At 39.2% G+C, this 24971-nt stretch overlaps 1 protein-coding gene across 2 annotated transcripts; it reads left to right on the top strand.

Moving 5' to 3' along the window:
• Positions 1–634: 634 nt before the first annotated feature.
• Positions 635–14931, top strand: DIPK2A (divergent protein kinase domain 2A). Of its 2 annotated transcripts, none has more exons than XM_082767369.1 (3): positions 635–1416; positions 9244–9547; positions 12076–14931. In XM_082767369.1, exons 1-3 carry the CDS (start codon positions 763–765, stop codon positions 12405–12407), a joined length of 1290 nt encoding a protein of 429 aa, XP_082623495.1. In that variant the 5' UTR covers positions 635–762; the 3' UTR covers positions 12408–14931. The 2 variants fall into 2 exon arrangements, with proteins under 2 accessions (XP_082623495.1, XP_082623496.1); XM_082767370.1 differs by having other exon boundaries at positions 1369–1509.
• Positions 14932–24971: the final 10040 nt, after the last annotated feature.

Below are 24971 nucleotides of genomic sequence, written 5' to 3'. Positions count from 1 at the left end.
GAAAAGTGGCGGGGGGCAACGGCGGGCACCACCCCGCGCTGCCGTCCCTTCAGGGAGAGCCGTGGCCGAGCCGCCGCTGAGGGGCAGCGCCGAGCCGTGGTGCCGCCGTGACGGGCTGGGGACAGCGTCGTGACAGGCGGGACTGTGTCGTGACAGGCAGCGATGGAAACAGCGACTGCGGGAGCTGAGGGGGGGTCGCGTTAAGGACTGCTGACGATCTCTGACCTCCCCTCACCATGACCCGGAGAGCGGGTGGACGGCGGCTGCCAACGACATGGCGGCTACACCGCCCGCCCCTCCGCCCCATCTCCTGATGGGAGGTGGGTACCGCCCCGCCCCCCCGAGCCCCGCCCCCCCGAGCCCCGCCCCCGGGAAGAAGCGCGTACACCCCGCACGCGTCACGTGCAGCCAACTGCCGCGGCCGCCGCCGCTCTCCCTCCGAGGCCCCGCCCCCTCCGCGGCTGGGCGGGGCGAGGCGGCGGCGGAGGCGGCGGCGGCAGGAGGGGGTCCCTCAACGGCGGCGGCGCCGCGGCCCCTCCCCGTGGGCGTGCCCTGCCGTGGCGGCGGGCTGCTGGCGCCGCCCCCCGCGCCTTCCCCCCGCTGCCCTCCCCCGCCCGCCGTCCCCTCAGTAACTTGGCCGCCGCTCGTCGGGCGGGCGGGCGCTGAGGCGGCCAGTGCGGGTGCGGCGGGGCTGAGGGAAGGCGGGGGGGTAGGCGGGAGGGCCGGGGTCCGGCCCGGCTCGGCTCGGCTCGGGCCGGGACGATGCTGCGGCTGGTGTCGCTGAAGTTGGGGCGGCTGTACCGCTACGTGAAGCTGGCGGTGCTGGGCAGCCTGGCGGCGGCGCTGGTGCTGAACACGCACTCGCTGCTGGCCTCGCTGCAGCGCAACGAGCTGGCGGAGCGGCGCTTCCTGCAGCTCAATAAGTGCCCGGCCTGCTGGGGCACCAGCTGGTGCCGCAAGTTCCTCAACGGGCAGCTGCGGCTGGAGAGCTGGGGCCGCCTGCGGCTCCTCGACTTCTTCAACGTCAAGAACGTGTACTTCGCCCGCTACGGGGAGCCCCGCGAGGGCAGCCGCCGCGTCGTGCTCAAGCGCCTGGGCTCGGCGCAGGAGCTCGCCGACATCGACGCCAAGATCTGCCGCCGCGCCACCGGCAGGGGCCGCTGCGACCTCCCGCAGGCCCTGCACGCCACCGAGTTCGCCAGCCTCAACGGCGACGTGCGGCTGCTCACCCCCGACGCCGTGGAGGGCTGGTCCGACCTGGTGCACTGCCCCTCGCAGCGCCTGCTCGACCGCCTGGTGCGCCGCTACGCCGAGACCAAGGACTCGGGCAGCTTCCTGCTGCGCAACCTGAAGGACTCGGAGCGCATGCAGCTGCTCATCACGCTCGCCTTCAACCCCGAGCCGCTGGTGCTGCAGGTGGGTCCCCTCGGGGCGCCCCCCGCGGCCGTGCCCCCCGTGCCTCTGCGACCCCGGGCCCTTCCCCGGCCGGGGGGGGTCGCAGCCTAAAAGGTTGGTGCCTAAAAGGAGCCCCAAATCAGCGTGCCTTGTCTGCAGTGACACGTTTTATATCCTTTAAGGGGGCTGATGGCAAATTGGCAGGCAGATTTACAGTACGTTCTAAATTTCGGGGTTTATTCAGGTTTTTAATTTAAAAGCTTACAGTAGACCGCTGTCTTCTGTGGCACCGCTTGCTGCACCCCTCACACATCTCTTCACACCGGGCAGTGCTTCGCCAGGCTGTACATCTCAGTGCCCAATGCCGCTGGGGTAACTACAAGCGTGTTGAGTGTAAGTTTGGGTTCAGCATTGTTCTGTCTAGCTACAGAGCCGTCCTCGCTTCTATCCAATTCTTTTGTTCAAAAGAGTATTTGCAAATGCATGTGAGAGCATCACTGCATGATTGCAGTCATGAACATCTGCTGTTTCTCTAGGGAGAAGGCCAAGAAATTTCCAGTGCCCAAATTTCTACTGCTGTGGGCTTTGACCTCCAGCAGATCCACCTATCGATTTATTTCTAGACAGTGTATTTATGAACTATACTAATTTAAAAACATTTTTGGCTAGCGTGCCTTCAGCCTTCTACGCACTGCTCTTGGGGCTTGTTTGCAAAGTTCCCAGCTGACTTCTCAGCAGACCTGGGGGTACAGAGTGTCGCTTCTGTTCTGCTCTAATGTTGCTCCAGAGCACTGTGAATAAGGAAACTCCACATAAATGAGAATACTAGAATTTCTTTGCTTTGCTGAGTATATTTGGAAACTTCTTGAGAATCGGTTTGTTTTGGCTGTGGTTCATACAGCTTACGGTTTAGGTTTTGAACACGTGTTCCAGAATACTGAGCGTATATCTAGGTGGCTTCAAAATTGCTCTGTATGTTTCTCCCAAATTTGTTGGGATATTGCAGCCTTTAGGGACAAAGCTTGTGGCAGAGTGACATTGCTTATTGTTGTGGGGTGCCTGAAAGGAAGCAGGCAGCACTGGCTGATTCCTGTCAGCTCCTTGATAAGTTGTGGATGAGCCCTGAGGCTTTCAGGCAAATTTGTTGAAGTGATGAAAGTCTTTGGACGCAGAACTTAACAAGGGCTTTGCCCATCAGAGCAGGTCAGATTGGTGGGAAGGAAGGCAGCTTTTACTGATCTGCAGTGTAGTCAAATTCTGGCACCTCTAATCGAATCAAAAGTGTTTTGCAGAGTATTGGAAATTGGGATGAATAAACATCGCTTGGAAAGCATTTTGAGGGAACTTCAGACCAGCTTTGTGCATTGCAGAACTTGTAAAGTTAATGTGTTCTCCAGAAGAGTGTTTGGAAACTTCGCTAATGGGTAATGAAGGCTTGAATGTCTTCCCTTGATTGGGAATGACATACCTTACCTATGTGACCTGAATTAATTTTCCGCACTTATGTAACACAGCACTCCTTTCTCAGCCTCTACCAGACGGATATGTAAGGGATGGATAATTCTCTGTTATGCAGCTTTATAAGATGCGAGATACTGTCTGAGACGAGAAGTTACTGTTCAGAAGTGATAACTGGCTACTGATGCTTGCTTGTGCTTGTACACAAGATACGTGAAGCATCTTAAGGTATGTGCCCTCGCCATACTGCAGGAAATATATTGTTGTGCAAATGAGACCTGGAGGCTTCTTCTAAAAATTAGCTGTTTCTAAGAATGGAAGCCTGCATGATGTCACATGAAGAATCAGACTTTAATTACAAGGAAAAAAAAAAATAATAAAATTGGTGTATTTAATTGGTGCTTCTCTTTGGTACCAGTAAGTACAAGGAAAAATATTGCCTTTTTTTGCTGTGAGCTTTTTGTGAAGCACTGCTGTGACTTTTAAACGGTTGTGAATGGAAGTTTTGATTTAGATGTGGACATAACTTCTAAACTCTTGGTGCTCAGTGCATTCAAGTTCTGTGTCAATCAATGCATAGGCGCAACCAAATATAAGTAGACAGTGAATTTAAAGCCTGGTATTTGGCTGAAAAAGTCACTTTAATCATCTACCAGAACTAGTAACATGGATTTTTATTGAAGATTAGGATTTTACCTTGAAGCCTGTTTGGAATATGGATAGTCCTAAAGTGGTGGTGCTTACAAAATTCATATGGTCACAAAAGCTTTTCCTCTAGTAAGTTTTCAGGTGGGGCTTTAACCTCACCTGGTATGATAGCATGGTATTTTTCTGTTACAAGGCTATGAACAGTAGTAACAAAAAAAAGAAGGCAAATCAAAAAACAGTTTGGTATAAATTACTGCAATCCTAATTCAGTGGTGGTATTTTAATAGCTTTCCTGTTAACATTCGTTATCCACACTTGTTAAACAGTTCCATAAGTGTATGCAGTGAAGAATTCAACCTGTTTTGGCATTTTACTTCATGAAGTAAATGGAAGGACAGCTGCATTTTTATTTGGTACAGTTTATATCTTTTCTGTGTGTTAAAATATCATTTTTACTTTGTAAAATCTCACCAAACTAGTTAGTACTTACGTCCTTCCACATTTTTAATCTGAATTCACTTTGGAATCAAACAACCTACATGCGAGGGTTTTATTCTTTATCTATCTATCTATCTGTATTTTAAGTTCAACATGTAGGTGCTTAAGATTTAACTTCGGGCAAGTTTGGGGTTTTCCTTCCTGTTTCAAATAATCCTCTCGTACAGTAAAGGCAACTACTTCTTAGTATATTTGTGTTGCTTTCAAAGGAAAGTCTACACAAACTTTGCTGTTAAAAGTAATATTGTAAAAAGTAAAATAAGTAATGTATAAAGTAAAATAAGTAATATTGTTGTCTTTGTTTCCAGCTATAGAAGGTGGTTGTGAATTATAGCCAGAGTGCATTAATGCAGCCTTTTCTCCAACTGTAGCTTTTATCAAGGTTGTGTTTTCTCTGCAGAATCTCTATTATGAGAATCTGTAAAGGAATAATAGTGAATGTATTTATTGCATATGTAATCTACAAGTCTCAAAGACAATTATTTTTCCAGCTCTAATAACAATTCCAAGATCTATATGGAAAATAACTGTATTTCTGCATTGCATACATTGTGTAATTCATTGCTCTGCTCTCAGATGTACATTAAGGTGTCTAAATACTTAAGCTTAATAGCTTAATTCTTTCAGCTTCTGATCATCACTTATTCCTTGTGTACAGACCAGCTGTATCTCTGTTCCGGGTATTGTAGCTCTCCATGAATAGTCTGTTGCCACATAACATTCTTCTGATTTCTCTGTCATCATTATTTTATTTTTTTACTACTTTTTGTTCCAGTAAGATCAATAATTGGCATCTGACAAACAGTAAAAGATGAACTGTGTGAAGTATTAGTTTAACCAAGTGTTTTAGAGAATTACTTTTCTGATCTGTACCTAACTCAGTATGAGTTATTTCCTCAAGCCATACATAACTTAGTAAGAAATGAATTCTTCTTGCCTTGGGTTTCTCGTTTATTTATTTATTTTATCATGCAGCAATTCTAGCAGTAGGCTTTCTGTAGCTCTAGTCTAAATACAGTGGTAGAATGCCATTCAGTTTTAGTGCTTGGTGTCTTTTAAGCTTTCTCCATGATTCAATTTTGGTGTTTCTGACCGATAATTGTTATGTTAAATACCAAATAGAGGTTTCAGGGCACTTACCCACACTACCTTGTGTGTCCTATATGGACTTGTAGGACTTGATTTGGTTCCCAGCTCATAGAGATACCAGGTAGTACTTAGAGGAAAGTCTTCAACATTTGGATATACTGAAATCTGATTTGTATGAAAAAGTTTAAAACCTGGTTGCCTGAGACCAGTTGCTACTTAGTTACTTAGTTGTTACTTGTTATAGTTGATTTGATTATTTTTTTTTTTTATCACTTGCCATTTCCTATATTATTCAAATTTAAAAATCCATTGAAGCATGCACATGTGCGCTCGCACACATCACACCTGCATACCAAACACTGAAATGCCAGTATTGTCCATTTGTTTCTAGTATATCTATGTAGGGGGGAAGCTGTGGTTTATTTCCCTGCAGTATGGAAGGGAGGCTTTGTTTTAGTCTCCCACATTTTGCAAATTTCCTTCAGAAAAAAGGGCAGGCCATCTCTGCTACCAGTTCTTTGCAGTGATGCATTCCAGACTCATCACTGATGAGAAATAGATAGTGATCATTGTCTGTTGCAAACTTACTCTGAACAAACTTGTATGGGCTACAAAATAGTGTGAATGGTTAACAGCCACTCACAACATTCAATTTTCTTCACTAAGATTCTTGCATTAAATCTTCTTGCATTCATCCCTTTCCTTGAAGAAAGGACATTTTCTACTGAAACTATGAAATATACCGTTTACAGTTCAAGTGTGTTCAGCTTGATCATTGAGCATCTTCTGAGAGGGTTTAGATGTAGGATTGTCTGTGTGGTTTTGTTCCATGGTATGTAAATTAAGCCAGTAACTGGTAGAAATGTGCGAAAATTGAAGTTGGGTAAATGAAAGGAACCTGGTTTCAATGGGATTACTAATATTTCAGTGAAACAAAATGTGCTCTTCACTGTGTGCCTGCATGTATAGGCTATCTGTCTATATAGCCTATGCAAACACAGCAGGTGCACGAATGCTCAACTTCTGTGGGAATTTCAGAAATATTAAATAATTTGGTATAGTTGAGAATGAAATGGTTTTCATCACACTTGCATTCACAAATACATTAAATCTTCTAAATATATAATACATTATGTATTATATATTATGCCTAATGTATAATATGATACATTAGATCTTCTAGAAAGGATCAGTTCAGATCTGACAAAAGAAAACATCTGTTTCTAGAGTATGCTTTTTAACTTCCTCTACATCTGAAAAGTTTCCCAGTAAAATCTGCTCTCCTAGCCTGCGTGGCTCTGGAGCTGGACTTATTTGCCTTGGTGACCAATGCAGCCTTTCTTCTGTTTGCACTGCAGAATCAACAGTGCTCTGTGAGAACTAACTCTTTTCCTTTTGAGGAAGAGCATCTTATTTAAATTGTACTTGCTGTGCCAGCTTGTGCCTGGGCAGACAGAGATTAGTAAGATGAGTTTAGCAAATGTGTTGTGGAGAGGTAGTTCTGCCATCAAGCCTTTAGAGGCATGACAAGTTGCAAGCAGTCTCCTTTGTGTGTTGCATATTTGCATATATTTTTTTACCTTTCATCATATTTAAGGTGTAGTTCTTTGTGGTTTTAACATGGAACTCAACTTTATATAAATATTGGTAGTGACATCTTCTAGAGTAGTTTTGAAAATGAAAAGTTTTTTGAGATGATACAGTGGAACAATAGCTCAAAGATGCCAATTGTCATGAGCTGTGCTGTTTTTTTTCCTTTGGATTTGACTATTAAGGTGAATTATATGCTTGATTATGATAAACTATTATTCTTTCACGTGTCTAATTGCAAGCGTTTCTGTGTTACTGCAAGCTACAATAGGCCTTACCAGCTTCAAGCTGCTCAGTTTTTCCTGCACGATCTAGTTCACAGCTCTGAGTGTTCAAAACCAGTGGCAGACTTGTCTGTCTTCTCATGTTTAGACAGATGGAAGTCAGGAAGACAAATGCATTAATAGTGTGTTTTATGCTTGGGTGAAATGATAAATTCATCCTATTAATTCTCAATATTTCTTCCGAGACTGAGACTACAGCATATCTTTTTTTTTTTTTTTTTTAAAAAAAAGACCTAAGTGTGGTATTATTCCTTAGGAACAAAGTGTCCTTTGTCCCTCTGACAGGGTTTGTTTAGGGTTTTAAGGCTTGCTTGCTGAGACATCTTGTAGCTACTCTATTTAGGGCACCAAAAGTACTTTTTGGTGTACGTGACTCTGGGAACACAGTCACAGGAGTTCTGTTGTATTAATTGTTTTCCATCTTTCTGTTAGACGATTATCCATATTGCTTATTGAATAAAGATGATAATTTTAATGAGGGAAAACTTACATAGTTGTAGCTTTTCTTGTACATTACTTTATTTTAAACACTTAAAAGCGTAATTGTCCATGGTTTTCATGACATTTGTGTGTATATTCACAGAGAAAATCCTAGTGGGTGTATCAGAATTGCAGATTCATTTATCAGATGGATTTTTCTGACTGTGAGCAAGAAGATAATTTTGATCTTAAGTGTCAAATGCAAAGTTGTAACTCTTCAAATAGCATATTGAAGTACAAAATGATCTGATCAAATATTTATGCTACTAATATTTTGAGAATTAAAATAAGAACTATGTTGTCCATTACTGTACAGAAGCGTGGGATTTTAGGCTGGTATCTCTTAAGCTTTTTTGTTTCTAAAAGCAGTTTGTTTGTGGAAACCATGTTTAACAACCATACAATTTTGCGTTCATGTCTTAGTGGCTTTCAAAATTGAAATATATTTAAAAAAAAATCATCCTGTTAAGTTAGTTGTAATTTTAATCAGAAAAATACTTTCAAAATAGTGAAAAACGTTAAAAAGACGAGACCCGCGCTTCAGTTGATATTATTGTCAAATTCACCGAGTGAGTGTAAAACTGCTGAATAGGGCACTTGAACATATTTTTATCCCCTTATTCGGCTGCTGGCTTGGGTAATGAAGTGTAGATGTGGCTGTTACATGCCAGTTGGAAGGGAGCCAGCACAAAGATGTTGTTTATACATGTGCAGATGTTGGCAGGATTCCCTGTACTCCTCTTGTCAAAAGATCTTTTTATTGCCACGGTGTTATAAATATATCTGTGTAACAGAATGGTATGGGGATACTTTGCTGGTACTGTTTGGGAGGTTTGCTTCTAAACAAACAAAACTGATCCAAGAATTTCTTGTTCGAAATGAAATTTGGTATACTCAATGCAGGAAGTGTAATAGATGTGTTCGGAGGTAAGTGTGCCTTGGTGACTGACACTGTGTGTTTAAATTCAGTTTAAGCCATTACATAAATCCCTGCTGATGATGAAAAGGAGCGGTCCTGTTAGCTCTTCCTGTCCCCTGCACCTGGCTGTGGAGGCCTCCCTCTGTCCCCTTTCCAGCAGCAACACGATGTGATGGGTGCTACCTCTGGCTGCTGGTCCAGCTGAGCATCAGCCCGGCAAGCACCAGCTGTGCTGCCCTCCTGGTGGCACACAGGAGAAGATGGAAATAGATGTGTCTGATGGACTGGGAGGAACATATACCCCTTCCCTTACCGTGGGAGCATGGCCTTGGTTGTGTTCACCTGCTTGTGTTTGGGAGGAGAGGCAAACAGAGTGGGACTGGAATACAGGAAATGAGAGGGGTGGAAGACAAAAGGAGTAGGGTGGTCCAAAATCATACCTAAATACAAAGAGTGGGTATTGTTGCTGTAGCACTTTGATTTATTGCACTAAGGTGTGCTAAAATGGAGCAAAAACAACTTTTCAGGCAGTGTACTTGTTTTAGTGCAGTAGATATGTATAAAGCACCAGTAAATAAACATAGTTGATGGAAGAGTGTGCATCTGTGTATGTACGTAACGTATGTGACAAGCTCAACACATGTATTTTACCTCAGGTCCTCACGCCCTCGTCTTCAGTAGTCCATCAATGCATTTTGCACACATAAATATATTTTGTGTTGTTTTTCTTTCCCTTCCAAACTTAGAGCTATGTGGAAATTATTTTTTGCTAGTATTGATGTATGTTTACAGGTGTTTCTCTCTAAATTCTATTGAACAACCTGTTCAAGTACAAGCTGTTCTGTATTAATGAAAACTTTAAATGTTTATTTTTATTTCTAGAGTTTTCCGTCTGATGAGGGGTGGCCGTTTGCAAAGTACTTAGGAGCATGTGGAAGAATGGTGGCTGTCAATTACGTTGGAGAAGAGCTGTGGAGTTACTTCCATGCACCCTGGGAGAAACGAGTGGATCTGGCCTGGCAATTAATTGAAATAGCTGAGCAGCTGACAAATAATGACTTTGAATTTGCACTCTACCTCCTTGATGTCAGCTTTGACAACTTTGCAGTTGGACCAAGAGACGGGAAAGTGATTATTGTGGATGCAGAAAATGTTCTGGTAGCAGACAAAAGGTTAATCAGACAGAGTAAGTCTTCTCTTACTTTGCCTCTGTGTCTCTTGCTTCTTTCTCTGTGAGCACTGTATAAAAAGTATGTGTAGGTGCTAAAAAAAACAAACAAACAAAAACCAAACAAAACATTTTGTTGGCTTCACAAGTAAAATATTAGTTAACAAACTAATTAGTTTTCTTCTAAAATTACACTACTAATTAGCTTGACCAATTTGTCAAATTTATGAAGCTCTGATTTTACCTGAATTTGATTTACATGTCCTGTTAATCTCTGTAATCTTGTTTAAATGTCTCTGTGGGTGGGGGTGGGAGGAGAAGTTCAGGACAGACTTAGGCAATCAGATGGATGGATAGATAGACAGATGGGCTGGCTGGCCGACTTGCCTGCCTCAGCTGAAATAGGGTCCTTTTGGCTTTTCCGATGCCTGTAAGAAGGAAGTCTTGGCATTCTGTTTGCTGATAGCAAGACAGTCTTGCTGCCTTTTTTCCAGTAGTTGCCTAGCCTGCCTCTATTTCAACTATTCACATAGGTGCTCTGTAATAACGGAATTGAAGGGTTGGATAACTTTAGTTTTTAGTGCTGCTTCCATGTAGGAATAGCGAGAACTTGTTCATCTTTCTGCTGACTATAAATGCAGTAGTAGAGATCTTTTGATGAAGTGGCATTACATGAGTTTTTACTCCTTTTGAGCTTATAAGGAAAACTTTACAAACCTAAGGGCTGGAGACATTAAATGTGAAATCCGAGATTCTGCAGGATTTTATGGCAGTAAGCCAAGCGATTCCACTTTGCTTTGGGTGGATGGATTTTTTTTTTTTTTTTTTCAAGCCTTGCAAATATACGTCATATGCTGTGCTACTAAATTAATTTTAATCTAAGCTCCCTGAAGATGTGCAAGTATAACACCACCACCAACAAAAAAAAGGATACATAGTTATAGAGAAGTGTGTAGATAGAAAATATACTGAATTATATGAATATACCAAGAAAAACTTTTTATGTACTGGATATTTATTATGTTTACTTCATTTGCGTGTCTATGAATATTGAACTTTCACTTTTTTCCAACTTCTTAAAATAATATTAAGTAGGACTTAATCTTTCTAGCATGTCTGAATTGCTCAGTCACAGATGACCAAATGAACTATTAAAAAGCTGATGCATGCATGGAATAGTAGCAATTAGCATCTTGTATAAGCTGAATGCTGGAAGTGTCTTACATCTGTTGTCTAGTTCTCAGACCAATTTGGCTCTAACTAGGGTTTTGCTGCATCAGTTGTAATCTAGCAATCAGAAAACAAAACAAATGACAAGGAATTTCTCAGTTGTCATATAAGCTTGACATTTAATGCTGATTTCGTTAATCTCCTGAGAAGTTTGATTAAACAATCTGTTTGGAATGATTAATGTGCCTATTTAGATACTTGAATACGCGCACACTGTCCAGTTGCACTGTACAGTAATAACTAATTTCACTTCATGTGGTAGATTATATCTGAGTCTGCTTAAGCCTTTTTCCAATTTCTGCTGCAATGCTGACCTTTTCTTCATTTTAGGCATGCTGTTCATTGCACGAGTTTTACATGGTATTTTCATAGCTTAGCAATTATTCCTCGGTTTCTTTTTTTTCAACACTGACTTTCAGTGCACATGAGTGAGTATAGTAATAGCTCAGAGCCTACCAAGCACCGGGGAAGTTTTTCTTTGTATATCACAGTGCTCAAAGAGATCTACAAAACTAGGGGATGTTAGTAGTTAGCACTTAAAAGGCACATCTGTAGTTACCGAGATAATTCCAGTGAATCTCATTTTCAGTTAAAGCAAGCTTTATGATAAGACCGCTAGTTGTACCTTCAAATTTTTATACTTTTAAAAAATATATGTAAAGAAATGTCTCTGCATGTTCATAAATGCTGTTTTGATTTTTGAAGAAAAAAGTAAAAATGAATAGTTTATATGTAATAAGTAAGCTTTTGTATACACAGTTTTTAGTTACTACTGTGTCTAAAGTAAGAGACTGGACCTTTATGTCAATTAATTTGCAGTGTTTGTTTTTTTTTTTTTCTTTTGTGGTTTGGTAGACCACTTGCCAATGTTATAGTTCCTAGGCATCTGGAGAAACCAAATCTAACTGTTGCTAAAATAAATCATGTTGCTTGCTTGTTTTTTCTCTCAACTCCAGCTGCAAATCATTCTCTTGTAGTTGTTTGTGCTACATTTTTCCTTCTGGGTATGTACATGAATTTGGATTTCTTCTGTTTTATTTGCTATTTTTTTGTTCTTTTCTCTTTAGTTATTTATTTTATTTTCTTTCTGGCCTTTATTTTTGTAGTGATAGAACCATTTCAGCAGATGGGCATATCAAACTGTCAGGTGAAATCTTGGGAACTGGAACATTTAAGAGTGCCTTTAAACAGAGCTGGTTTATAGCTTAAATAGCACTAGTTTTCTGTGTATCAAGCTGCTGATTATATTCAGATGCAGATATGCTCTTTTCTCCTCTTGCTTTTTTTTTTTTTAACTGTCATCTTATATTTCACAGATAAACCTGAAAACTGGGATGTATGGTATGAAAGCAAATTTGATGACTGTGACAAAGAAGCTTGTCTGTCCTTCTCAAAAGAGATTCTTTGTGCTCGTGTCACTGTGGACCACAATTATTATGCTATTTGTCAGAACCTTTTATCAAGACATGCCACGTGGCGTGGCACTTCTGGAGGACTACTTCATGACCCCCCTGCTGAGATTGCCAAAGATGGCCGCCTTGAAGCCTTGCTGGATGAGTGTGCCAACCCAAAGAAGCGATACGGCAGATTCCAAGCCGCAAAAGAACTGCGTGAATACCTTGCACAACTCAGTAACAATGTGAGGTAGTCCACAGGGAAAACTTCTTGCAACACTGGCTAAAACACTATTGCAAAGACTCATAGAAAATGAAGTCTTGAACTTACGTGTTCAAAAGAGAAAATAAAGAAGTGAAACTAGTTTATCAGTTTTCTAAGTACCATAAAAATAAGATTTTATGGTATTATAATGTTCCTTTGGAAACAAACAAGGTACTTACTGAATCAAAACTTGAGCTACTATTGACTCTTCTCCTTAGCTATTTACAAGGGAGTTGGTCAAAAATGACTGTGATAGCTTAATTGACAGCTTGTGTGTCAAAGGGTACTTTACATAAAACTGCATTGGTATCACAGTTTTGTGAAGCTAATGTTCTTACTTGGAGAGTCAAGTTAGAGTGATGGTCTGTTTTAAAGGCCTTTTTCATGACATCATTGTCTCACTTTTGTGTTTGTTTAAACACCTTGAAGTGGCATTTACTTACAGGTAAATATAGCTGTCTGCATTGTTTCAAATTTAACAGGCTTTCATGTTAATGCTGTGCAGTACATTCCTACAGTGAGTGCAGGATTCCCACGTTTACTGTCTTAATTTTAGGGGGTTTTACACTGTATTTAACTATGCTTAGATATTGTGTGTTTTTTTTTTTTTTAAGGTCATCATAAACTCAAATGTTATTTGAATTCATTCATATTGAATTCATTTGATGTCTTTTGTAGTTCTACTATTGGAGATAAGACTTAAAAAATTTTGTACAATAATTACATTATCCGTCATGCCAGTACACACACGACTGTTCAGCAGGAAATTGCAGTATGAGCAAACTCTCATTTAATAGAGATTATTTGAGAATTACGGAGAGACTAAGATAAAAAGTTCTGTATGAATTTAAATTGGGGATAGGAGCTTGATTAAAAAAAATTCACTACTCCAGTGTAGTTGAGCATTAACCAAAAAAAATGGTTTTGTTTACTAGTTCCTAAATTAAGTGTGAAGAAAAAAATACTGTGCTGTAGTGAAGCTAATAATTCTCAGAATTCAAATTTCATTGGTGGTTGCTTACTGTTTGCAGAACTTATAAAGATATGCTCTTATACTAGGAGAAAACCCTAATTTGAATAAAAGTGTTGAAGAATGCCAACTTGTTTTTGCATCATTACCAACTCTGCTGAATTAAAGTCTAGTCAAGTTTACTGAATATTCATATTTTAGTTTACCAGCTAAAATGATTAAACACTATACGCTCCAGACACCTTCTTCTTGAACAAAGTTTGACTATTCCCAATACAGTTAAAACTGACTTACTGAGGTCTGTGTAAATCTGAATGTCTTCTGATAAATAACATTTTTTTAAAAACCTCAGTTACTGTTACAAGATCTCACTTCAAAGCTTACTTCTCAATTATTTAACAAGGAAAATGAAGCATTTTAGTAAAGTCTTACTCATAAAACAATGCTCTAAGGAAATGTATGCATATTATTTCTGGTAACAATAATGAAGAAAGCTAACATTTCTTAAATGTGTGCATAAAACAATATTTCACTCAAACTAAAGATTCTGAGTAAGATAGTGTGTATGCTAATTTCAAGAGCCAAGTCTATGCAGTTCATACTGCATCAGAAGACTGATGGAAACTGTTGGTTTACCAAATTGTTACAAGTGCAAGGTGAGGAAAATAGCAAGCTCGTGGCTCCTTCTCAAAAAGTGCAGCCATATAAAGATGTGGTGTGACTTTGATTTCTTAGATGACTATATTAAGGATATTTTAGACTTCTAAATTCTCATTTCATCATCTTTGCATATATAGTTTAATGTGCACCAGCTATTGTTTTCTGAATTTGGAGGATTAAGGCAAGGCAAGTTTAAATTTTCAGTTCTACGCTCCCCTTGTTTGAGAACTGTCCTACATACTTGCTCTGGCATATGCTGTCAGAGAGTGTTTGTGTGATTTTTTAGTCATAAAATCTACTTATTTAAGAAACTAGAATAAAGCTAGGTAATGCTACCCTACCATAAAAGCCTTGACTTATTACTAAAATTGATATATTTTTTTTTTAACCATCCAGCACATTTCCCAATGAGTGAGTGGAGTATGATTGTTAAAGTTTTAGAAAAAACAAACACTGCCAGTTCTCATTACTACTTGAGGCGTTTCTGTAGCTGCCAGAATGTCCTATCACATCTGCTTTGGGGTTCAGTTCCCTCAGAAACAAGTTACTAAAGCCAATTGTAAAAGGAATTTGGAATTTTAAAAAATACTACAGGGAAAACACGGAGAGCAATAAATCTTGGTCAGTTTGCACCTATCAGATATTTATTGTATGATAACAATTTATATTTTTAGTCATTGCCCATTATTATTAATGAACATGGTGAACTATTTTTGAATGAGATGTTTGGGGTTTGTATGTGCATTACAATTGTCCTTTTGTACTGTACGTTACTGTTTGATTGGAATATTTTATCAAAACTGTCTCCCTGTGCCTTTATATTACAAGAAAGTTGTTTCTGCAACTTCTAATGATATTAATAAATAATACTTTAAGAATCTCATCTAATTTATTTATTTTCTGATGTCATTTGTTTAAGATTGACTTAGTCCAGGCTGTGTTAAAAGATACATTGAACTGTTATTGTAAGTGCTCCGTAGTCAACAGTGACAGCAGCAAGGAACGTTATTCTTCCCCTCCTTCTTTAAAATATAATATCAAAATCATAAGTGATCTCTCAGGAATCTTTTCCTATTTGAGCTTATCAGACGTAGGACTCATTTTCTTGAAAAAAAAATATGATTAAACCATACCTTCCAGTTTTATGAACTGAAAGATTAAATATTTTTAAATTGAACAAATTGGTGTCTTCCCTCTTTGAGGAGTTTATTTTTCCATGTATTTGGAGTGGTTCATATTGCTAGTACCATGGTCTTCCAAGTAAAATATTTTAGTGGTTTGTATGTGTATATATATGTATGTATGCATAATTCCTGATGTTTCTTATTTTCTCTGGATTTTTCAGAAAGCATTTGCATTTGAAATTAACACCTGCAGTGATACCAGAGCATGACTTTTTGAGCCTATAAATAATAGGAAGTGTCATAATCACTTCAAGTTTTGATTTTGGTTGTGTTTCTGTTGCCTCAACTTACATCTTCAGGAACTGCAAATATGCAAATGAAAACTTGTAAACGTTTCAGCTACCTCAGAAATCAAGATTAAGCCTTAAGAGGAAACTGACATGAGCAACAGCTGCATCTTTTCAACAGTTTCTGTGGTACAGTTTGATCCTGCTTACCTTGAACTTCAAGACATGCTCCTTTCTTAGCAGATACTTCTGCATCATCTGATACTCTCTTATGAGACCATTCAGATATGTTAAACTTCATGTGCTACTTTGATTTATCACAAAGACTGTCTTGAACGCAGTTGATATGACCAGTTTACTTAGTAGTAGTGTTGCTGTTAATTTTACTTTAAATGTCAGCAAGCTTTTTGTTTGCCATTTCCTTACTTCCTGATCACATTCAAAGCTACACAAGCAGCTTAAATAGACCTTTATATAGTTCTAGCTTAATTTTGTGGTGTTTTCAAGATACCTACTTTTTCTGTGCTGATGTCTTCTTTCTTTTTAAACATATCTCTCCAGATTTGGCTGGGTATTTCTAAACATCACATCCTTTTTATGTTTCTACTGACTTTTATGAATGTTTCATCGTTCTACCAGGCGAAAATCAGTGGTAGGCTGAGCTGTACTGCACACCGTGGTAAAGGGCTTTTGCTGGATGCAGAAGAGCCCTGTGGCTGCTGGATGCCTTGATAAAGCCTGCAGGGATTGGGAGGACAACGAAGAAGCCGTTCTTTTGGCAGCAGATTAGGCTGTTGTTGCCGCTCTTGAAGTATGGAAACATACCTGTTTCGTGTGCTTAAGAGCTAGACAGGTATAAGAACCTTGAGTAAGGCACAGTTGCCACAAATACTGACTTGCATGTTCAGGCCAGAGCAGGAAAGTTCTGACTTTAAAAGTATGTGGTTGTTTTCTACAGTTGGTGCATTAACTCCTGTCTTCTGACAACAGTCTCCTGACAACAGAAGTGTGGAAGCAGAATGTACTTCAAAGGAAAATATCCAGTTTAATATACAGCTTATGTTCAGATAAGATTAAAAAAAGGCTTTTTTTTTTTTTTTTTTTTTTTCTAGGTCAGGATTTCAAAGAGCCCATCTTTTAGTCAAATTTTCATAGTGTCTTTCTGTTTTGAACATAGTGCTTTTGTTCATGCTTAACGTTTACCACAGATTCTAGCTTTTAACGTTACTAATGGACACTTGGTGTATCCATTTAATGTATCCTTGGTATAATCATAGCTAAGCCAAACAGAAGCCATCTATCTTTTTTAAAGAAATTAGGTTTTCAATGTTTAGTGAAGTATCTTTTTTTTTCCCTTTTTTTTTCTTTTTTTTTTTTTTTCTAAACATATGTCTGAAAATTCTCAAAATTAAGCACCTGATTTCATTGCTGCTAGCTGTTACTGCAACTTAATTTTGACCTGGAAGTTCTCACCTTCTGTGGTTGCTCAGGCTGGAGTGAGAATGCTTGTAAAACCTAGCTATGCAACATGTGCATACATATATCACTGGGTCACCTGGATCTTAATAGAAAATAGTCTTTTCTTAGAATATATTTTTTAATTATTTTTATTATTATTTTGTGGGGATTTGACATTTTACTATATTAAAAACTTCTATTACTATTGCAAATTAACTCACAGTTTCAATGTGGGAAGAGGGGCCCAACTGCATCAGGAGAGAACACAAGTAAATGAGGAGTGAGGAAATGATAAAATCACAATAATACTTTGAACTTGCTGACTTCTGGGCCACACTGTAGGAATTTAGTTACCAATAACGAGCTGAATTATTCCACTTCCTGTAGAATATCAAGAGCAATTGTAGTAATTTATTTAGGTGCACTGATTGTAGAGATAGTTGAGCTTAATGTGCTCATGCTTGTTTTACCAAGGCTAAATTTGTAGCTCTGGTGGAAAGCAGGTATAGTTGTTAATGACTTCTAAGAGCTGTTGTCTTTTAGGGATCTCTTTCAGTCAACATGCAACACTCTCAGTGAACAAGGGGAATATTTGGACAGTGAATGCAGAAAGTGACGTGAATATGGCAAAGCACGCTTCAGCTTTTAGTTTAGAAACTCATCTTGCATGGTTGCCAAGTTCTAACATGGTGCATTAATCAATAAGCTTATTTTTAAAAAAGTGTTTTTCTCTTTTAATATTTTTCTGTTATTTAAAAGTTGTACATGTGACCATATGGCTACTGTCCCCTCATCAGTTTTAGAGGGAAGATGGAAAAATGTGAGTCTTTCTCAGACTGCAGCCTTATGTTCTCTGACTTGCTGTTGGCTGTGTGTAGTTTGGGGTTTTTTGTTTGCTTGGTTTTTGTTTGGTGGTGGCACTTTGTTTAAAAACTTCCTGGTTTACAAAGCAGAATTTGGGAGACAAGTTACAGTTTAACAGCTGTGTCTCCCTTCAGCTATTCACCTTTCAATCCCTCTCAGCTGTACATATTGTTAGAGTGCTCCATAGCCTATTTTGCAGATTCCATTACAATATTTTTCTAATTACTTCCCATACTGTTTTTTTTTTTTTTTTCCTTTTCTTTCCCCAAATATTATACAAAACTTTATAGAGTTTCTGTTAACACCTTTGTTAGAAGAGCTGGTATTATTTCTCTGCAAGTAGTAAAATTATACAAATGATATTATTTTTTTAAATCCTATTAGCATCATTATTAAACACAATCATAGTATAAATAGATTGCATTTGCATTGTATTACCATTGTATTTTTTTCCCCCTGTATAATGAATTGGCAATCGAAACACTGGATTCGCGTCATCTCATTCCCCGCTCCTTTCAGGTAGGTGGTAATTAGGTAAAAAAGGAAACTGCCTAGTGGAAGCATGCTAGTATTTGGGGTTTAAAACATGACAATCTGGGCTATGCTATATAAGTATGGACCAATACCTAGTTATATAGGGCTTTATATACTTGCTAGGGTGTACACCTGCCCCATCACCAAATGCATACATTATTAGAAAACACTTTCTGGTTATGTAGAAACTCTTTGCTTCTGGAAACAGCTGTCTGCATTTATTAATGCTTATCATGTGTGTGTGACTGTATTATCCAGACACCTGACAATGAAGTACAGTTGGAAGAAACCAGCCATCTTGCGAGGCCTTTGTGACTGGGACAGGAAGGTCGTGTGCTCCCTAGTACCGGGCAGCAGTGGGGGGAGCTGAGTGGCAGGCTGCACTGCTGCCAAGGACTCTGCATCGTCACTGTATGCATCTCTAAGGTCATGCTGCAGCCTAAATTTGGCCTTGTTCTGTGGACTGAACATCTTTTGATGTGTTTGCTCTGTTACCATTTTGAACTTGTACATCTCTCTCAGGGCTTGGAAGGCATTTGGTGTGCAAATGGCTAGGGGCTTCTGCCTTAGTTTGCTCTACAAGGAAGCTGGTTTACACGCACCAACACTGCTCTGCAAAGCAAACCAACACCTGGAAGTGGGAAGCTGACTGAGAGACTCACTTTGAACCCACTTTTTGTCCAAACCAAAATGTTTATGTAAACTCAAAGCCTAACAGATGAGTTCTCACTAGGCAGAATGAGGACGCTGCACTGACTGTATTGCCTGAGATCTGAAGTTTAAGCATAATCTAGCTATTATTTTTTTACATGTATCATTATGCAAATTATGTATCTTTATACAGAAGTGTATACATATATATACAAATTTTACTTAAATATGTAAAAGTGAAATTTGTATATACCTACACATGCATATACGTACATATATTTAGCTTAAGCTACTATTGCAAAATTCTGACTGAGCTCCCAAGTTCTCAGCAAAGACTGATGTTTTACTTAATGAATTTATTTGACTTGTGAAAAGTCTGAAAAGCCACTTCCCTGCTTTGTCGTCCTTGTCTAAGTCACTTTGATCAGCAGATCTGATGCAAGTACCTCAAACCTGATCTTGTACTGCTCTTTAATCTATAGCCAGCTATTTGGAACAGACTAATGGCCTTCGTGTTTTTATTTTAAGTAAAACTGTGAACAAGTTTTTGATTTCTGATGTCATAACTCAGATTATATACCACTGTTTCTCTTCTTCTCTCTTCTCTCTTCTCTCTTCTCTCTTCTCTCTTCTCTCTTCTCTCTTCTCTCTTCTCTCTTCTCTCTTCTCTCTTCTCTCTTCTCTCTTCTCTCTTCTCTCTTCTCTCTTCTCTCTTCTCTCTTCTCTCTTCTCTCTTCTCTCTTCTCTCTTCTCTCTTCTCTCTTCTCTCTTCTCTCTTCTCTCTTCTCTCTTCTCTCTTCTCTCTTCTCTCTTCTCTCTTCTCTCTTCTCTCTTCTCTCTTCTCTCTTCTCTCTTCTCTCTTCTCTCTTCTCTCTTCTCTCTTCTCTCTTCTCTCTTCTCTTCTCCCTCACTGATAAGAAACAGACTATTGATTATTTTGGCATTTAGGTTGGTATTTGTTGCCCCAGTTTGGAATAACAGTCTTTTAGATGCTGTGTTTTGTCCATACCAGAAGAGAAGAATCGCAACTATGCCTTGTAGGTGTTCCATGATCCTCAACGGAGACGATCCTATGGATTCTGAAATGCACCTACAAATACCCCATCTCTTTTCATTCACCATGTGGGGAATTAAGGCAGATGAAATTTCTTTTAATGCCTGAGTTCTGAGAGGCATGAGAATATTCCTTCATGACAGTGAAACTGTAACCCCCCCTTATATCCTAGTGAAAATGAGAAAATAAATTCATAGAGATGATTTTTATTTTATCTATTTCGTTCATTATTTCAGACTTGTCTGTAGTTTATCTGATTAGTTTTCATGAGACTTGTCTAATTAAACTACATTTATATTGATAAAATCTTTAAAAAGACACATAATTTTTAATTAGTACTTTCTAAATTAGATTTTAAAAAAAGTTTTTAATGTGATGTATTTCTATTAATGAATAATAATTGCAAACACTTTTGCAAAGTGTAACCACATTTGTATATTATGGGTGTTTGTAGACACTTCTACCAGATTTGATCTAGCATTTTATTTTGCACATCTTTACCTGCCCACCAAAAACGTCACTTGCTTCAGACTTGGATTTACACAGGAGATATTTTCTCTTCTGTTATCCCTAGAACTGATGTGTGGTATGGATACTATCAAAGTTCCCCTTGTTCTCTCCTAGCTGGAGTAATACCTGTCTCTAGCAGTCCTCTTTATTAGTAGATTATCAGAACTACTCCATTATACAAGCAAACAAAAATGTATTAGAGTGCTTAGGTAAAATTACACTAGCCTCAAAATGAAGTGTATCTGTGTGAATTAAAAGTAACTGTGACTGCAAGCTACAGCTACATTAACAGCTTCCATGGACACATTGTCAGCAACCTCATTTTTAGCAAATCTTAGAGGATCCCAAAGAGGCTCATGTGCTAGGTGATGTGGTGAGGTATCACTTCACCAGACTTTGAGTACAACCAAGCAAAGGCCAAGAAATGCAAAACAGTGGTTTGAGGAGTGAAACAAAGGGTGGTATTGCTGTATAGGGGAGGCAAGCACAACTTAGGTGGGTGGAACATCATAAATCATGTGGGAATTTAGCTGGTACACATTTTTTTCTTGTTGAAAAATAGAAACGGTGTGACTGGGATTTGTGTCAGCTGCACGGGGATTTGTGTCAGCTGCACGGGGGCATTCCTGTAGGCAGGGCAGCACTTGGCAGTGCTGTAACGTGGCCTTGGCTCAGCAGCAGGGAAGCCTTCATCACCGGCTCTCTGGATTCCTTGCTCACCTGCATTTACTGCTGTTCCTGTGAGTTGTCAAAGCCCCAGCCATGGAAAAGCTTGTATCAAAGCCACGGGCAATACTATTGATTAATTAACTGCTGCTGTATGGCAAATCACTGGGGTATGTTTCACGTGTGACATGGGGTTCTGTCAGCATTCACACAGCTCCCACATACAAGGTACAGTGGTACCATACCATGCCACACCTGTGTGACACTATGACCAAGACAAGCAGAGCGATCGAGCGTCGTGGAAAGGAAAGAAAAGAAATATATGCATATTACAAATCAAAAATAGTTTTGTTGTCATTTGGTTTTGTAATTAAGAAGACACAGAGCAGATATTTTATAGATGTGGGATGAAATCAGGAAACAGAAATTGATAACTTTGTTAGAGGGACACGGTTTTCATCTTAGAGATTCTTAGAGAATACATAAAAATTAATTGCAAGTTGTTAAAACTTGCTTTCTCTGTTGCTAATTAGGCCTAGGCTTGATGCAGAGCAGTTGCTAGTGCCTTGCAGTTAACAAAGTGTTTGTAGCTTAAACCCTGATCCAGATATGCTTTTGTAGTACTGTTTGAATAAGTGTATATTGTCTTTGGTTTGGTGTACAGTGCACGAAGTGTATGGCTTGAGTCATTTTTCTATACTGGGTTAAAAAAGAAGGCCCTTATGTTGGATCCTGCTTAGCTTGAGCCTGAGCACCAACATGAACCAAGGTAAAACACAGCAGTCCCATGGGGATCCTATGCTTCTGTGTGCAGTGTTGTGAGACACAGGACTCTGTTCTGTCTGTTCTGCTATGGGATACTACATCAGGAGACTGATACAACTGATCATATCATAGTGTGGGTCAATGTCATAGTTTTTTTCAGTCAGTGTTCTTTGAAAATGAATATTCTTTGGACAGTTCTAACTTGTAGGATGAAATGGCAAGGCATATGGGAAAACATATGCTGTGGGAACAGGTGAGTAACTGGAAGATATGTGAAAAAACAGGAGTTGACTGTCTGTTAAAGACATCGAGGAGATTTGCATATCTAAAAATACCTTTTAATAATTTACAATCCCAATATTATGGTGAAATTAAGACTCTTGATGTAACACAGGAGTATGTTAAAGTTAAATATCTGTTAAAAAACTGATTCCTGCTATAGCTGTCAATTAATATCAGAAACATTTCTCAAGTCATTCCTTCTTTTAGAGCTTTGTGGTGGATTCCCTGCAGAGTGTGCATGGGGAAGGAGGTGCAGCACAGTCCAGACATGGTACCTTCCTAAATCCCCCTACTTCTGTGATGTGCTCTGTCTCTCTAACATGCTGGGAGTAAATTGCATATGGTATTAGTAGTATGGTGTCTGAGTGATAGATGGTTTCCAAGTGCATACGATGATTTAGGAAGCATTGCAATAGCTAAAAGTAGTTGTATAGGTTAGAAAAGTGGGCTAATTGAAAACACATAATAGAAGCAAGGTTGTAAGTCATACTCCCCTTACTTCACATGTATTGCAGGGAGAAAGACATGTTAAAAAAAAAAAAAAGAAACAACAATAACAAAACACGGGAAAGTCATCCAGACATAAGAGATTATGTCTAGAAAAACTTTTGTTCCCAATATGCTAAAAACGTTAATATGCATCTGGCATACAATGGTAGCAGCATGCTGAATTGCAGGAAGAGAGATATTGGGGGGTTAGGATCTGTTTTTAAGATTTGTTTGTGCTCAATATTCAGCAAAAATAAAAGAAATATAATTAGAAGACCGTGAACCATGGTAAGAGTTGTTTTTTCCAAAGAAGAAACAATGAGGGGAAGATGTCTGCTGAAATAATTCCTCAGCACAGGCAGTTGAGAGATGGCCACAGAAGGAAATCTGTTCAGCAGCCCATAATTGCCCTGAGTTCCAGGTAGATGTTGATCTTTTGTTCAGCTGATTTCCTTTTGGTAACTATTTTCTGCTTTGCAATCAAGAGCCAGAATGAACTTATGCTTTTCCTTATTCTTAAGGAGCCTAAGGCCAGTTGCCCTTCAGGGAAGAACATAAGTAATTGCAGCAGTTGCAGCAGCAAGGTAGAGGCAGAATGCTTCAATTCCAAGATGCTTTTGAGTTCTTGGGTTTTCCGAGTTCTGTTTGACACAAAATAGTGGCTTGCAAAAGGAAGCCTACAGTGGCAGGAATTAGCCAGTGTGTTTTTGACAGGTTGAAGCTGAAGAGAAAGCAGCGTTCAACTTGGGAGCTAGCTGCAGGTCCTGCAGGTGCCCTCCGGCTACTCTGAGTGGGCCATGGGTCTGGTCACTGGGCAACTTTTCCTCCACCAGGATCTGATGATCTGGGTGTAATGAAAATGGAGGCTGAGAAGGAATTCACAACAAATCACAGCTGAACAGTGTGTTCATATGATTCCCATACAAGAAAACTATTTAACAGCATATTCAGGCCACATGTTTGCAATTCAAAGATTACACCATTTAATGATTTATTAAACTGAGGCCCATCTTTCTCCAGCCTTTTTAAAAGGCTTCTAGGTTCTTGCTAGTTGTCTTGTTAATGTGTATTAGATGGATAATTGATGAATCACAGCTACCTGTAAGTAGCTATTTCATTGGTAACATTTTGATAAAGCATAGAGGGAAATGAGACAACAGGCTTCAAATGCCTTTTGGCTTTTGTAATTTTGAGTAGGTCTCAGAAATGCTTTGAAGTAATGTGGCCTCCTATGAACAATGTTACATGCATTCAGGGGCATCAAAATGGCTATGTTTCTAAAATTTATATACTATATATATTGAGTATAATTTGGGGGTCAAAAGTATCATAGGTACCCTTCTCATTCATCCTATTTTGTACTTCTGTGAAGTCTTTTATTCTTTTTTTTCTTCCAATGTGATTGAGAATGTTCAATGTTCTTATATTTCCAGGCCATTTTTTTTTTAAGCGAAGAGTATACAAAAGAAGTAGCATTTATCTTACTGAATATACTGAGACCCACTAATATTTAACTAATTTTTGAAGTTTGTTTAAGTCATGCTGTAATATTTAACTATTTTAATTCTAGACTATATTCTTGTAACTGCCAACTTCTTTTTCTACTTAAAAAAGATACAATAATAGGTGTGTTAACTGCCAGTGGCAGGCTATGGTGAACCTATTGTGTACTCCTATTTTCTGTGCATAAAATTTCTATTTTAATAATACCTTATGGTAGAAGATCTTTTAATTATAGATATTTAATTAATAATTTAATTATAAACCAATGTACAACAAGAATATTTTCATGAAGAAAAAAAATGATACTGCCTTGGTTTTCATTAGAACAGAACAATTAGTGGAGAAATTAAAAAGGAAAAAAGAATATGAGGCTGTCACCCACCCACTGTCAAGGACAGCTGATGAAGAGTGAAACACTCGAGAGTGTTTAAGTTTTTTTCCTAGCTGTAGGAACCTTGGAGATGTTCTTTCTCTGAAGAAAACTGAGCACTGGTATGGTCATGAAACTCCCTGTACCAGAGAAGTCCTTCCTCCAGAAGTCCTTGGAAGACAATGTTGTGTTCTGAAGATGGGGTCCAGAAAAATATGGGAGGAGGCCTGTAAACTCCTCTACCAAAAGTATAGTAAATGATACCTTGCTCCAGTCTCCTTTCCCCAGGCAGCACTTCTGCTGCTAACATGTACCAAGCTGAAGTGCAGTGCAGGTCACTGTGGCTTAGGCAAAGACAGATGCAGT

This window comes from Aythya marila (genome assembly GCF_965140915.1).
Source record: "Aythya marila genome assembly, chromosome: 9".
In the NCBI taxonomy this organism is placed as follows: Eukaryota; Metazoa; Chordata; class Aves; order Anseriformes; family Anatidae; genus Aythya; species Aythya marila.
This window is presented reverse-complemented; position numbering and strand designations above follow the sequence as displayed.

Coding starts and splice junctions, on each gene's coding strand:
- DIPK2A (XM_082767369.1), top strand. CDS start 763: ATGCTGCGGCTGGTGTCGCTGAAGTTGGGGCGGCTGTACCGCTACGTG. Junction 1,417..9,243: donor CCGAGCCGCTGGTGCTGCAG/GTGGGTCCCCTC, acceptor TTTTATTTCTAG/AGTTTTCCGTCTGATGAGGG. Junction 9,548..12,075: donor CAAAAGGTTAATCAGACAGA/GTAAGTCTTCTC, acceptor TATATTTCACAG/ATAAACCTGAAAACTGGGAT.